The sequence below is a fragment of the Psammomys obesus genome, unplaced genomic scaffold, assembly GCF_907164565.1.
Source record: "Psammomys obesus unplaced genomic scaffold, mPsaObe1.curated_primary_1811, whole genome shotgun sequence".
Classification (NCBI taxonomy): domain Eukaryota; kingdom Metazoa; phylum Chordata; class Mammalia; order Rodentia; family Muridae; genus Psammomys; species Psammomys obesus.
Genome location: NW_026592666.1, coordinates 5,783,996 through 5,797,363, shown reverse-complemented (window position 1 = coordinate 5,797,363; position 13,368 = coordinate 5,783,996). Strand labels below are relative to the sequence as shown.

The 13,368-nt window shown below is 40.4% G+C and overlaps 1 protein-coding gene across 5 annotated transcripts in view; it reads left to right on the top strand.

Moving 5' to 3' along the window:
- Positions 1-13,368, top strand: part of Grik1 (glutamate ionotropic receptor kainate type subunit 1) — a 379,259-nt gene that overhangs the window by 277,209 nt on the left and 88,682 nt on the right. For all 5 annotated transcript variants that reach the window (XM_055614914.1, XM_055614912.1, XM_055614913.1 and 2 more), the window contains exon 7: positions 7,886-8,029. In XM_055614914.1, the coding sequence (XP_055470889.1) occupies positions 7,886-8,029 (144 nt within the window). The remainder of the gene's footprint in view (positions 1-7,885; positions 8,030-13,368) is intronic.

Sequence of the window (13,368 nt, the reverse complement as noted above, 5' to 3'; positions counted from 1 at the left end):
GAAGGAAGGAAGGAAGGAAGGAAGGAAGGAAGGAAGAAAGAAAGAATTGAATTAAGATAACTGTTGCTTAGCTCAGTTCAAAACAGTGAAATTCATTATTCAAAAACATCTGTCTTTCTGCTTCTGGGATACCTCACCCAGGATGATCTTTACTAGATCCCACCATTTGCCTGCAAATTTCATGATTTCCTCATTTTTGATTGCTGAGTAGTATTCCATTGTGTTAAAATACCATAATTTCTGTATCCATTCCTCCGTTGATGGACATCTGGGTTGTTTCCAGGTTCTGGCTATTACAAATAAAGCTGCTACAAACATGGTTGAGCAAATGTCCTTGTTGTGTATTTGAGCAACTTTTGGATATATGCCTAGGAGTGATATAGCTGGGTCTTTTTTTTAATTTTTGTTTTTTTCTTATTAGTTACATTTTATTAACTCTGTATCCCAGTTGTATCCCACTCTCTGATTCCCTCCCAATACCTCCCTCCCTCATCTCCTCCCTGCCCCTTTCCAAGTCCACTAATTGGGGAGGACCTCCTCTCCTTTCATCTGACCCTGTTTTATCAAGTATCTTCAGGACTAGCTGCAAAGTCTGTGGCCTAGCAGTACTGCTCCTCCCTTGCGGGGTGAGGAGGTCAAAGAGCCTGCCATTGAGTTCCTGTCAGAAATAGTCCCTGTTCCCCTTACTATGAGAAACCAATGGGTTACTGAGCTACCACGGGCTACATCCGAGCAGAGATTCTAGGTTATATCCATACCTGGTCCTTGGTGGAGTGTCAGTCTCAGAAGAGACCCCTGTGCCCAGATATATTTGGTCCTTGTGCAGCTCCTATCCTTTCCACATCATACTAACTCCCCCTTCTTCCATATGATTCCCTGCATTTTGCTGAAGGTTTGGTTGTGAGCCTTAGTATCTGCTTTGATACACTGCTAGGTAGAGTCTTTCAGAGGCCCTCTGTGGTAGGCTCCTGTCCTGTTAACTTGTTTTCTCCTACGTCCAATGTCCATCCTGTTTGTCTTTCTAAGTGAGGATCGATCATCTTACCCCGGGTCTTCTTTCTTGTTTATCTTCTTTAGGTGTATAAATTTCATTATGTTTATCATATCTTATAGGTCTATATGAGTGAGTATATACCATGTGTGTCTTTCTCCTTCTGGGATACCTCAATCAGAATGATCTTTTCTAGATCCCACCATTTGTTTGCAAATTTCATGATTTCCTCATTTTTGATTGCTGAATAGAATTCCATTGTGTAAAATTACCACAATTTCTGTGTCCATTCCTCCATTGGGGGACATCTGGGTTGTTTCCAGGTTCTGGCTATTACAAATAAAGCTGCTACAAACATGGTTGAGCAAATATCCTTGTTGTGTACTTGAGCAAATTTTGGGTATATGCCTAGGAGAGGTATAGCTGGATCTTGAGGAAGCACTATTCCTAATTGTCTGTGAAAGCACCAGATTGACTTCCAAAGTGGTTGTACCAGTTTACATTCCTGCCAGCAATGGAGGAGGGTTCCCCTTTCTCCACATCCTCTCCAGCATGTGTTGTCATTTGGGTTTTTGATTTTAGACATTTTGATTGGTATAAGGTGAAATCTCAGGGTCGTTTTGATTTGCATCTCCCTGATGGCTAAGGATGTTGAGCATCTCTTTAAGTGTTTCTCTGCCATTCTATATTCCTCTACAGACAATTTTCTGTTTGGCTTCGTATCCCATTTTTTAATTGGATCGCTTGATTTATTGTTTTTTAACTTCTTTAGTTCTTTATATATTCTGGATATCAGCCCTCTGTCAGATATAGGGTCGGTGAAGAACCTTTCCCAGTCTGTAGGCTGTCATGTTGTTCTGACAACAGTGTCTTTTGCTTTACAGAAGCTTTTCAGTTTCATGAGGTCCCACTTATTGACTGTTGCTCTTAGAGTGAGGTATCCCAGAAGTAGAAAGACACACATGGTATACACTCACTTATATAGACCTATAAGACATGATAAACATAATGAAATCTATACATCTAAAGAAGATAAGCAAGAAAGAAGACCTGGGGTAAGATGATCGATACTCACCTAGAAAGACAAACAGGATGGGCATTGGACGTAGGAGAAAACAAGTTAACAGGACAGGAGCCTACCACAGACGGCCTCTGAAAGACTCTACCTAGCAGTGTATCAAAGCAAATACTAAGACTCACAACCAAACCTTCAGCAAAGTGCAGGGAATCATATGAAAGAAGGGGGAGTTAGTGTGACGTGGAAAGGATAGGAGCTGCACAAGGACCAAATATATCTGGGCACAAGGGTCTTTTCTGAGACTGTTTATCCAACCAAAGACCAGGTGTGGATATAACCTAGAACCTATGCTCGGATGTAGCCCATGGTAGCTCAATAACCCATTGGTTTCCCATAGTAAGGGGAACAGGGACTATTTCTGACAGGAACTCAATAGCAAGCTCTTTGACCTCCCCACCTCCCAAGGGAGGAGCAGTCCTGCTAGGCCACAGAGGAGGACTTTGCAGCCAGCCCTGAATATACCTGATAAAACAGGGTCAGATGAAAGGAGAGGAGGTCCTCCCCAATTAGTGGACTTGGAAAGGGGCAGGGAGGAGATGAGGGAGGGAGGGTGGGATTGGGAGGAAATGAGGGAGTGAGATACAGCTGGGATACATAGTTAATAAAATGTAACTAATAATAAAAATATAAAAATTAAAAAAAATACATCTGAAGATTTTTTAGGTATTTTTTTCCAACTGGAGTGTTAATTAGCATATCTAAAGTCTAGTATGGTTTTGTAACAATCTACCTTGTTTCTTTTTGCTTTTTACATTTTCCCCAGCCCTTATGAGTTCATTCAGTCTGTAGGTTTTGGGGTGTTTGGAATGGCCCATATTCAAATGATTATTTTTTTTTTCTGATGGTAGACCATGATGATATGTGTTATTTATTTCTGTTGCTGTGATAAATGACTAAAACCAAGGACAACATAAGGAAGAACGAGTTTATTTGTGCTTATAATTTTAGTGGGATAGTCAATAATGTGGGGGAGGCATGGCAACAGACCACTGGAACAGGAAGATGAGACCAGTTTCAACTACAAACACCCAGCAGAGAGAGTAGGCTGGAAGAAGGATGGGACTATGAATTCTCAAAGCTTGTCTCTGGTGATGTACTTTTCTCCATCACGGTTGCATTCCCTCCCAAACAACACCCACAACTGTGAACATTTACCATTCAAACATCACAGTGAATTCAATAATGCCAAAGAGACAGAAACCACAAGCCCTCTCTGTCATTCTCCTGCCTAGTTCACAAGGTGCTCATAATGAGGCAAATTTGGGAGCTTTGTCCTGCTCTCCTACATCCAATAGTTCTGTAATTAGGGTTCACAGGAAAGACATCTTTGGATAGGCACCTTGAGTCTTCACCAAGATTCCTAAGATAAAAAAAAAAATAGCAACCAACTGGAATAGCAGAAAAGGCAATGCTTTTCTTGATGATGGAAACCAGAGTTTAAGTCCCGGCTGTGTTCCCTGTGAAACTAATGTCTCTAAATCCATTTACTGGTCTGTAAATATGTATACCACCAACCTAGTGTCATTCACTAAATGAATTATCTAATATAATAATGCTTCTATGGTACAGGAATTATTTACATGGTAACACTTATGTTTTTAGTCAATAAGGAAACAAAGGCATAACATACCTTATTCTGGCTCATTGATAAAAACACATTGTGAGATTGTGAAGGGCATTTTATCAACTGAAGTGTTAACATGTCAAAAGTTTGTTTACTTGAGAAACTAGAGCAGAATTATTCTATTATTTATTTATGTTCTTATTTATTCATGAGACACATTGTTTATTATGCCAGTTGCCTAAGGTGAATCTTTGTCTGACATTTTTGTTACCTAGTATGACCAAAGGCATTTTCCTGTGTGTTTGCTTGATCAACTTATAACCCTCTTTCCTCTATTTGTCCTGGTCTCTATTTAAAGCTAGCATATATCCACTGAAGCTCAAATTCTGGCAGCTACTCTGCCAAACCTTTAGTGGACCTGCTGGGATTTCTTTCCTAACTATAGAATTTTCGGACTGCTCGAGCTGCTGCGATTTTTTTCCTAACTACGGAATCTTTAGACTGCTTGACACCTTCTTAAATCCATTCCCAAATTCCATGCAACAACAGGGCATTCTGCCTGCTGCCAGCCCAGTGCCAGTGTAAATGAGCAACGCTTCCTCCAACACTTGGGTTTCCCAAGCAGCTTGTTCTCACAAGCTTACACCATCAGCAGAGTTCCCATAGACAATTTCTCCAATCCCTGCTTTACCTATAACTAATTCCTAATGCAGAGAGTAATTGGAAATCTGTATCTTTTGCTCCCTTGCTCTATGAAATCCAGTTTTCTTCCTGGCATTCCAATCAGGGATTTAATATGCCAGTTGTCCTCGTCTCTGAGATGATGGGCATCTCATTGGTTTATGTTGGCAGTTACTATCACGACCTAATGTTTCTTTATTTGCACACACACACACACACACACACACACACAAAACAGAACTCAAATAAGCTGTTATATTTACAGTGACAGCTTATTACAGAAAAAAAAGAATAGGTAGTAAAATCAGCAAAGAAAAATGTAGCATAGGACAGGTCCCTAACAGGTCTGGGCGTCTACATGTTTTATACCATTGATGCTTCTTGTCAGGCACAGGAAAGCACTTGACCCGCAGTGATGATGTATGACTCTACACGTGCAGTGTCAACCAGGAAACCCAGTCACACATTGCATGAAAGTATTATCAGAAGTGAGCCACCTGAGTACAGAGCACCCATGTAACTGACCCTAGTCTTCAGCCCTTCCCGCCATCAAACTGATACAGAACTTTCGATCAACAAAAGACGACACTTACACAATCACATTTTTAGCATAAGTGTTGCATGGTGCCTGACTCCAAACCCACTGAGTTTTACTGAATTATCTCTTTACTGCAAAGTGTTCTAATAGCCAAAACACTGCGTATTTGCTATGGGAAGCCAGCTTTCAGTGTGCATATGTTGTTGGGAAAAGATTTTCTTGGGGGCATTGAGAAATATTACTTTACCTAGGCTTTCAATTTGAAAGCCAGAGGTGGGGAAAGACTAAATGTGAAAGTGTCTCCTGGATGTGAGTGGGTTATTATACACATGAATTCACAGTAACTGTAGATGCCTAGACAATACTTACACAGGATCAATGGGATTTTGAGGCTTCACCCCCATCTAAGGAGCTATTGACACTTTATGTATACTAGTGAAGGAAAGTTAGTTTTCTTCAGGGTTGTGACATACTATAGACTTCCTGTGCTCTGATTTATGGCCTTATACCCATGAGCATATGAACATCAGGCACTGGACTCAGTGGGTTATAAAAAATAAATCAAATGTTTATGCAGTTGGGACAGGGAGATGAGAAGGTCTGGGTGAATCTGGAGGAGTTAGTAGGAATGTATTTATCAAAATACATTGGATATGTGTATGTATAAAATTCTAAAAGAACAGATAAAATAACTTTTAAAGTGTTTCATGATTGAAGGACATATCACACATAAATGAGATGCTTGTGATACTGGCATGTAGTATATTGTCAATAAATTTTAGCATTTTATCAAGCTACTATTGTGATCATTAAATAATTGGACAAAATTATTGTCCACAGATAGTACCAACATTTTCAAGAATCCAAATGTTGCCTTTCTCACTATGAGCTTATTGACACCATTTGATCTCTTAATTTTCTTTCCATAAAGAGGGAAAGGGCTGACAAAAGTTCATTGTTTCTCACAGATGTGTAATTAGTACTCAGTAAATGCCCACTGCTACTGCAGATTCCATTTTACAATAATCACTTATTGTTAACCTGATAATAATTCACTTCCTCCCAATTTAACCAAATAAATATAGCAGAATGGCAAAGAACATAGAGTAAGGCAAGCAGCATGCTAAACTCCATCCGTGTCAGTGAATAGCAGAGCAGATGTGTGCCAGGTAACTTCCACAAGACTTGCTTTTGTCACTGACAGGACAGATTATGTCAATCTGGAATCAATCAACATCAATGTTTAATGTTTAACAACATCACTGCCACCACCATCAACCTCATTTCACTTTGTCAAGCATATAATGATTATTTTTAACTCTAGGTATTGAATATTTCTTATAAAAATTCATTTTGTTTTAAGGTATAAATTGATAATGATCATTCTGTGAATGTTTATTAAACTCTGTTTCTGTACCATGATTTGTGCTTAGGTACCAAAGGTTGAACTTGAACAGTTTATGCTTTTCAGAAACTCATCTTGTTTTTAATTAAGTGACAAGTGTTAGAAACAAATTGACATTTCAATGACAGAGACTGTGCAGAATGCAAAGGATTCAAGCGAGAGGTATTTCTTGCTTCAAAACTGATGAGATGCAAGCTGTACCATCATCACTTATGCTTTCTTCCCACCCCATCAAGACATAATTAACAGAAAATGGTGAATGAATCAACTAATTGCAGAAAAACACACACAATATTTTTTTTTCCTAGAACCTAGATTCTAGGTTTAACTCTGCCAATTTTCCAGCTATATACATATGCACTTCCATAAATCAATATTTTGCCTGAGGTCAGTTCTACACATAATAAGTAGCTTTATCTATGTGTTCTGCTTACTTTGGAGAATTACTGAGAATTTCAAATGAGCTAATATATTTGAAGTGGGAAAGAAAACCCTCCAGTAAAATATGAGGGTATTAGGAGATTTTTATCCCCCAAACCACAGGGCAGTATATTTGACAAAATGCTATGAGTATTATATAAAATTTAGCAAGTGAGAAGAATTTCATGAGGGAAGGGAGGAAAAGAGGATATTCCCCAAGACAAGTAACTGCTATCGGCCTCTTTCATGGTAACTCCAGAAGGCAAGGGCAAGCTTATCCTGATTCACAAACCTGCACCTCAGAGGACCTCCCCAAGTGTGACACTGAACTTCATACCATGAATGTTCTTCCCCCCCCCCCCTTAAGTATGGCCAATGAAAATGACCAACACAAGCACCCTTAATAATAAAAGAACCTGTCGGTTGTGTTAGCAAGAATTTGTTCTCTACGAAATACAAAACAAGAAAGAAGAAAAAGGAAGGAAGGAACAAACGAATAAAAGTGTTAAAAAAACAAGGCCTGTCATTGAAATAATGAGTCTTAGTAGATTTGATCTGAACAGAGTTGACTTCAACACTGAGCTTGGCATAGAAGACATTCCAAAAATATGTTTTTGGAATAAAGTCTTTTTGTAATTGATTTGAGTCTTTATTTTCCTTTGTTTATAAGAACTCAAAACCAAATGTAGGATTCCAATTTATTCTGGAGTGTAAAGTTTTCTTTTGTAGAAAAATAACAACTATTCACTGAATATTGTTTAGCTAAAGAATAAAAGGGGTACAGGGGCTGTCTTTGACATAAACTCTTTGATCACCTTCTCCTGGGGCGGTGCAGCCTTGCCAGGCCACAGAAGAAGATGATATAGACAGTTCTGATGACACTTGATAAGCTAGGGTCAGATAGAAAGAGAGGAAGACATCCCCTATCAGGGGACTAGGGAAAGGGCACAGGGGGAGAAGAGGGAGAATAGGCTGGACTGGGAGGAGATGCGGGAGGGGGCTGGAGCAGGGATACAAAGTGAAAATTTGAAATAAATAAGAAAAATAAATAATTTTTAAAAAATAAAACATACCTTGTAATTTTAAAGCATATCATATATTTTATCACTTAAAAATCAGGCTATTAGGAAGGAAGGAGTCACAATTACACGGATAGAGGGAGGTAATAAAGATGGAGCTGACAGCATGGTGCATGTTTTTCTCTACAGACTGAAGCAGCTCTGATGTATGATGCTGTGTACATGGTAGCCATGGCCTCCCACCGTGCCTCACAGTTGACTGTCAGCTCCCTACAGTGCCATCGACACAAGCCATGGCGCCTTGGACCCAGATTCATGAACCTGATCAAAGAGGCAAGTGTAGTTTCTTCTTATCCCATTTGCTTAACACCATTTAATGCATTTCTGGTGGCATGGTGAGTCTAATAGAGGGGCAGCTACTACCAAACTATATTCTCAGATCTCAGTGTCAGAAGTTTGATGATAGGAACTATGCTGTATGTTCCAATATGATATTGTGATATTCAAACAAGCAACTAGATCATGCTAACTGCTCCTTATTTCAGCCATGTTCCAATTATGCTTGGCTCTCCACATATATGAGCTTAAAAATGCTGAATCCACAAGGGATGTTAGTGCTCACACTGTGAGCTCTTGGTTTCTGTGCTCTCCCAAGGCTTAGGCTCTTCAAGACTAAACACAGGAGTGGTTCTATTCAAATCGTACTCAGCATCCTAAAGGTTCTTTAAGAGGATATTTGGAGAAGGAGAACTCTTTACTTATCTTTGGGTATTGCAGGCTACGCCTACTTTATCTTGTTCTCTGGAGCAATTTAAATTCCCTTCCTAAGACCCTGTAGTGAGAATCCCAAGACTCTGAAAATATGTGTGCCTTTGGACTATCTTTGAGAGCAGAAGGCTCATTTAGGTACTTATGGGCTTGGCAATATGAAACAAGAATCTTGGGATAGAAAATCTGACTGAGTATGCACAATATCCTTGCACGTGCTCTGAAACTTGCTCTGAGGGATGCAGAGGTTTATTCTCCTGTGAAGAGTATCTTCTTCCCTAACCATTCTGGAACAGTCAGAGTGAGGCAGCAGCACCACCACCACCCCAGAGAAACATGTGAAAAACCAGAATACAAATGAAGAAGTCCCCCTGTGTCCCGAGGAAGGCTGACAGCTTTGGGCTGGATCTCTGCTGGTCTCTTCAGCACCCATAGAGCACGTCTCCAGCTGTTCAGCCCACCTCCCTTGTAGGGCAACTCTAGTTCATAAAGGCAACGGCCAGACTAAGAGTGAATATAAGAAATAAGACTTCAAGCACCGAGGAAGGATGTACCTCACTGCTGAGTAAGAGGTACACTTTCAGGCGCATACCCTGCCCTTTTTAAGATTAAGGGGGGCACGGTGGAGATGAGGGAGGGAGGGAGGGACTGGGAGGGAATGAGGGATCAGGACACGGCTGGGATACAGAGTTAATAAAATGTAATTGATAAGAAAAAAATTAAATTAAAAAAAATTAAAAAAAAAAAGATTAAGGGAGAATTCCTCCTTAAATTTTAGCTTCTGTATCCTGTCCCCACTGGCTGCTTAGATGTAAACCCCAGCTCTGATAATGCTTGTGAGCAGTATAACAAGGGTTAGAAATTTAACCTTCCTGTGTGGGAAATTTTTATCTGTGAAATGGGAATAGATCATCTACCTTCTCAGCATCATTGTACAGAAATTGAGTAAAGTTGCCACTGATGCATAGCGAGGAGTCCAGCAAGCATTTCAAATACTGGGTTTCTTTGGCATGAGAACACACATGTATAACAATCTCATCCAGTTTGCCGGGGACGGTGCCAGGAATTTAAAGCTGGAAAAACAAAGAAATCACAAACAGGCATGAAATGAAATGCCCTCTCTGACAGCTACGTAAACCTGCCATACTGTGGCTAATAGAAAACAGTCACGTGGCTGCCTCTTCTCCCCGAGGTGATCAGAGGCATGTCCTGAATTGCGATCCTGATTGTCTTGATTTTTAACAAGAAAAGGTCTGGTTCCCTTTTATCTCAGACCAGTAAGGGGAGAGGCAGAAGCCATAAGAAAGCCTGAGATCAAATCCTTAGAGCACTCGAAAATATCTTTTGCTTCTACTTTAGTTGCATAAGAAGGTAAAATTGCCAAGCTGTGTTTAGGTATGTTTAAAGATAGTTCAAAAAAAAAGGGACCACACGAACAACAAGAACACATTTCCTATTTCTGTACTATGAAGTGCAAACCCTCCCCTCTCAGGATCCATGATTGGGAGTGAAAGGAAGGCCATCAGGGGAGAAAACAGAAACATTTTTCAGCATTGTTCCCATCCTCAGTTTGGCTCCTGAGTCCCTGTGCCATATGCTACCTTTGGCAGGATGCAGGTCCCCACAGGGAAGATGGCATGGTGGAGGGCAGGGAACCAGGACTAGTGTCCCAGGCTGTTGGAAGACTGGAAGGAAGAAAATTCTGTGATCAACTAAACCTAAAAAAGAAAAAAGGCAGGCATTCCTTTGGCTGAGAACACAGCCAAATTTTCCAAGTGTCAGATTTCATTATAAAACATGAAGCTAAGTACTCAGTCCTAAAACTTCCCTAGGTCTTTTTTTTTAAGGCCATTTTCAATGTCTAAAGAATTTCCAACTATAGAGTAGGTAAGAATGAGAAGGACAAGTCAGCACCCTGAATTTATGGTGTGAAGACCAACCTCATCACAGAAGGTAAAGTTCCCAGGCAGAGTTGGCTGCGAGCACAGTAATCCCTGACAAGTGGGCAGTATTTTGAGTCAGGGAGCCTCTCAGATGAGCATCTTAAACCGACCACCATTCAGTACTGGGCTGACAGTAAAGCGGCAGGATTAATGACCATTTGGAACAGGATGCTGAACGTTGCAGGGTCAGCTTTCTGGAGATTTGCTTAACAAATATGTATTAAGAGGTGATAATTTTTCCACTCAACAAAAGTAACTAGAACTCTCTCTTGTAAAATAATTGAATTGGTTTGCTCTTCTGTTGCTGAACAAAAACAACTTAGGGTTAGAAAAGTTTTATATCAGTTATATTTCCAGATAACAGTCTATCACCAAGGAAAATCAGGGCAGAAACTCAAAGCAGGAAACTGGAGGCAGGAACTGAAGCAAAAATCATATAGGAACACAACTTACAGTCTCCCTCTCCCTGACTCATGCTTAACCGGCTTTACTATGTAACTCAGGACCACCTGCCAGGGGTAGCACCGCCTACAGTAGGCTATGCCTTCCCATACCTACCAAGAATGAAGATAGTTCCCTACAGACATGACCATGCCCCACTCCCACCTGGGAAATGCCTTAGTTGAGACTCCCGCCAGGTGATTCTTGGTTGTGTCAACTTGGCAATAAAAACTAACTGGGTCAGTAATACTTGTGTAATTCTGGTTATCAAACAGAGGGTCTTACTAACGCTGGACAAGTGTTCTGCCAGTGAGCAATACTCTCGGCCCCTACCCCACACCTTATTAACTCGCTGTCATAAGGGATAACCAAAGCAGAAGCTATGGTGTCTACCATCTACTAATACAAACTCTACCTGGCTGAGAAATGCCAGGCTTCATCTGAGGCTATCCTCAGGTAGCTGAATGTTGGACCATTCAGCAGGACTTATTGGCTCTTTAGTGACCTTGTTCCAGAAGCCCTGTGGCATCTCTTTCATCTCCTCCACTGTCTCCAGCTCTTGTTGAACCTGTGATGTCTCCCTAAGCATGTCATAGGCTCATGCTCAATTCCTTGGCCTCTGTTTGTCAGAATTATAACAAGCAGCAGCTTTCACCTTCTGGTCCCGACTCTTCACCTTATTTCCTACTATAATTATACTGTCATATTTGTTTTCATGTCTTTCTCCAAGCAGTGCCGTTTTCCAATCTCAATTCTTTTTTTTTTTTTTTTTTTTTCAGAAAACAAGTACTCAAGTAAATTAAGTTACAGATTAAGGATAAAAGGAACTGGAGAATATATGCAACCTGTAGGCAAAAGAGAGTGATTGGTATGCATTTAGTATATTAATGCATCCAGGAATATTTCAATAGAGAAAAAACATGTTAGCCAGCACTGGTGATTCTGATATCTAGTGTGGCAGGGGTTCTTATAAGTCTATCAACCTCTTTGGTTCTGAAATAGTGAACAGAAATCTGAAACTAACTTCAGTTTACTATGTGTGTAAACTTGGTCATTCGGCTTAAAATTTCTCACTTTCCTCTATGACATGTGGATAAAAACACTCCATACATGTATGTGGAACATACACATATTGTATAGAAAGGCTACCAAAACGTATGTCATGTAGCTGCTGCCTGATGAAAGGTAACTAACTATCGTCCAACGGAAGGTTCTGTTAAAAACGTACATCAGTGAAGCAGCTGTCAGTCATCCAGTGCCTTGCCCAACCTACCCTAAGCACTGTCTTGGCCATTGGTGTCATCTTCATTATTATTGAAATCTGGGACGATGTGGCAGTCATTTGTATAAACATAGGGAAGACATTACAGTGGGAGAAAAAGTGCCCAGAAAGCTAGGTATATGACACATAGGCCCTCAATTCAAAGAGCTAGGGATCTAGCGGACTCCCCATGATAACCACACATGATACTTGGGAAAGTAAAAAGACTCTAAACAATTATCAATAAGTTCAAAAGCCTCGGTGTTTTCAAATCATGGTAACAAAATACCATGAGCTGAGCAGTCAGTGAGTTGGCTGTAGAGAAACAGTGACCATATCAAGGCTTCCAGGAAGATGATCGCCAATCCCAAGAGCTGGGGAGAGAAGTAAAGGGATAGCACAAGAAACTAGTGCATTTTCAACAAGTATCAGGGTCTCGGGCCCCTAACTAAAACCATTACTCCATGGTCTCCATAAAAGACTTTGAAATTTGGGGCAGTCTCAGTGAACTTGCTGTGCTGAAGCATCCTCCTTACCCATCACCCGCACAGGTTCTCTCCTAAAATAGTAAGATGACCTCTAAGCTGGCTTTGCATTGAGTTACAACCCCTCTTTGGTGGTATGTATATAACAGATGTACATAAATTCCTAAGAGGTGCTCTACCATCTAGAAATACACACCTGCGCATGGCTTCTTGGGTCCAACGCTCTGTTCTTCATAGAGTGGAGACAGTTGGGTTACTCTTCCTGATTGAAATCTGCCTAATAACACCCCCTTTGTCATGTTCCTCCTGGACTGGAAAGCTGTCTTTTGGATCTCCCTTGGGCTAATTCTTACTCCAAACTCATTTTCTCTAGCAGGCCTTCCTGACGTACTTACATTTCAAGATAGCTCCATCCTTAGGTCCACAGCGCCTGCAGCTCTCAGTGCCAGTACCTCACAGGTGTCATTCAAGCACTGGACAGACTTTCCCTGGGACAAGGACAGAAAACACTTTGTCTTTGTGTTCTCAGTGTAGGGCACCTTTCACATGGCAGCCACTGGAAAGGTGTTTACTAAGCTGAGCCCAGAAAATTAAATTCTACTAAACTCTTCATAATTTCCTCTGAACTGACATTCCAATTTAAAGTATAGAGCAAGTTCCTTAACTGGTCCATTCTAAAATAGATTTACTACATAAAAATAAAATCATTTCCAAATGACTGTATGTATGTATATTTATACATATTTGTTGGGGTATCACTGAGAATTATATAAG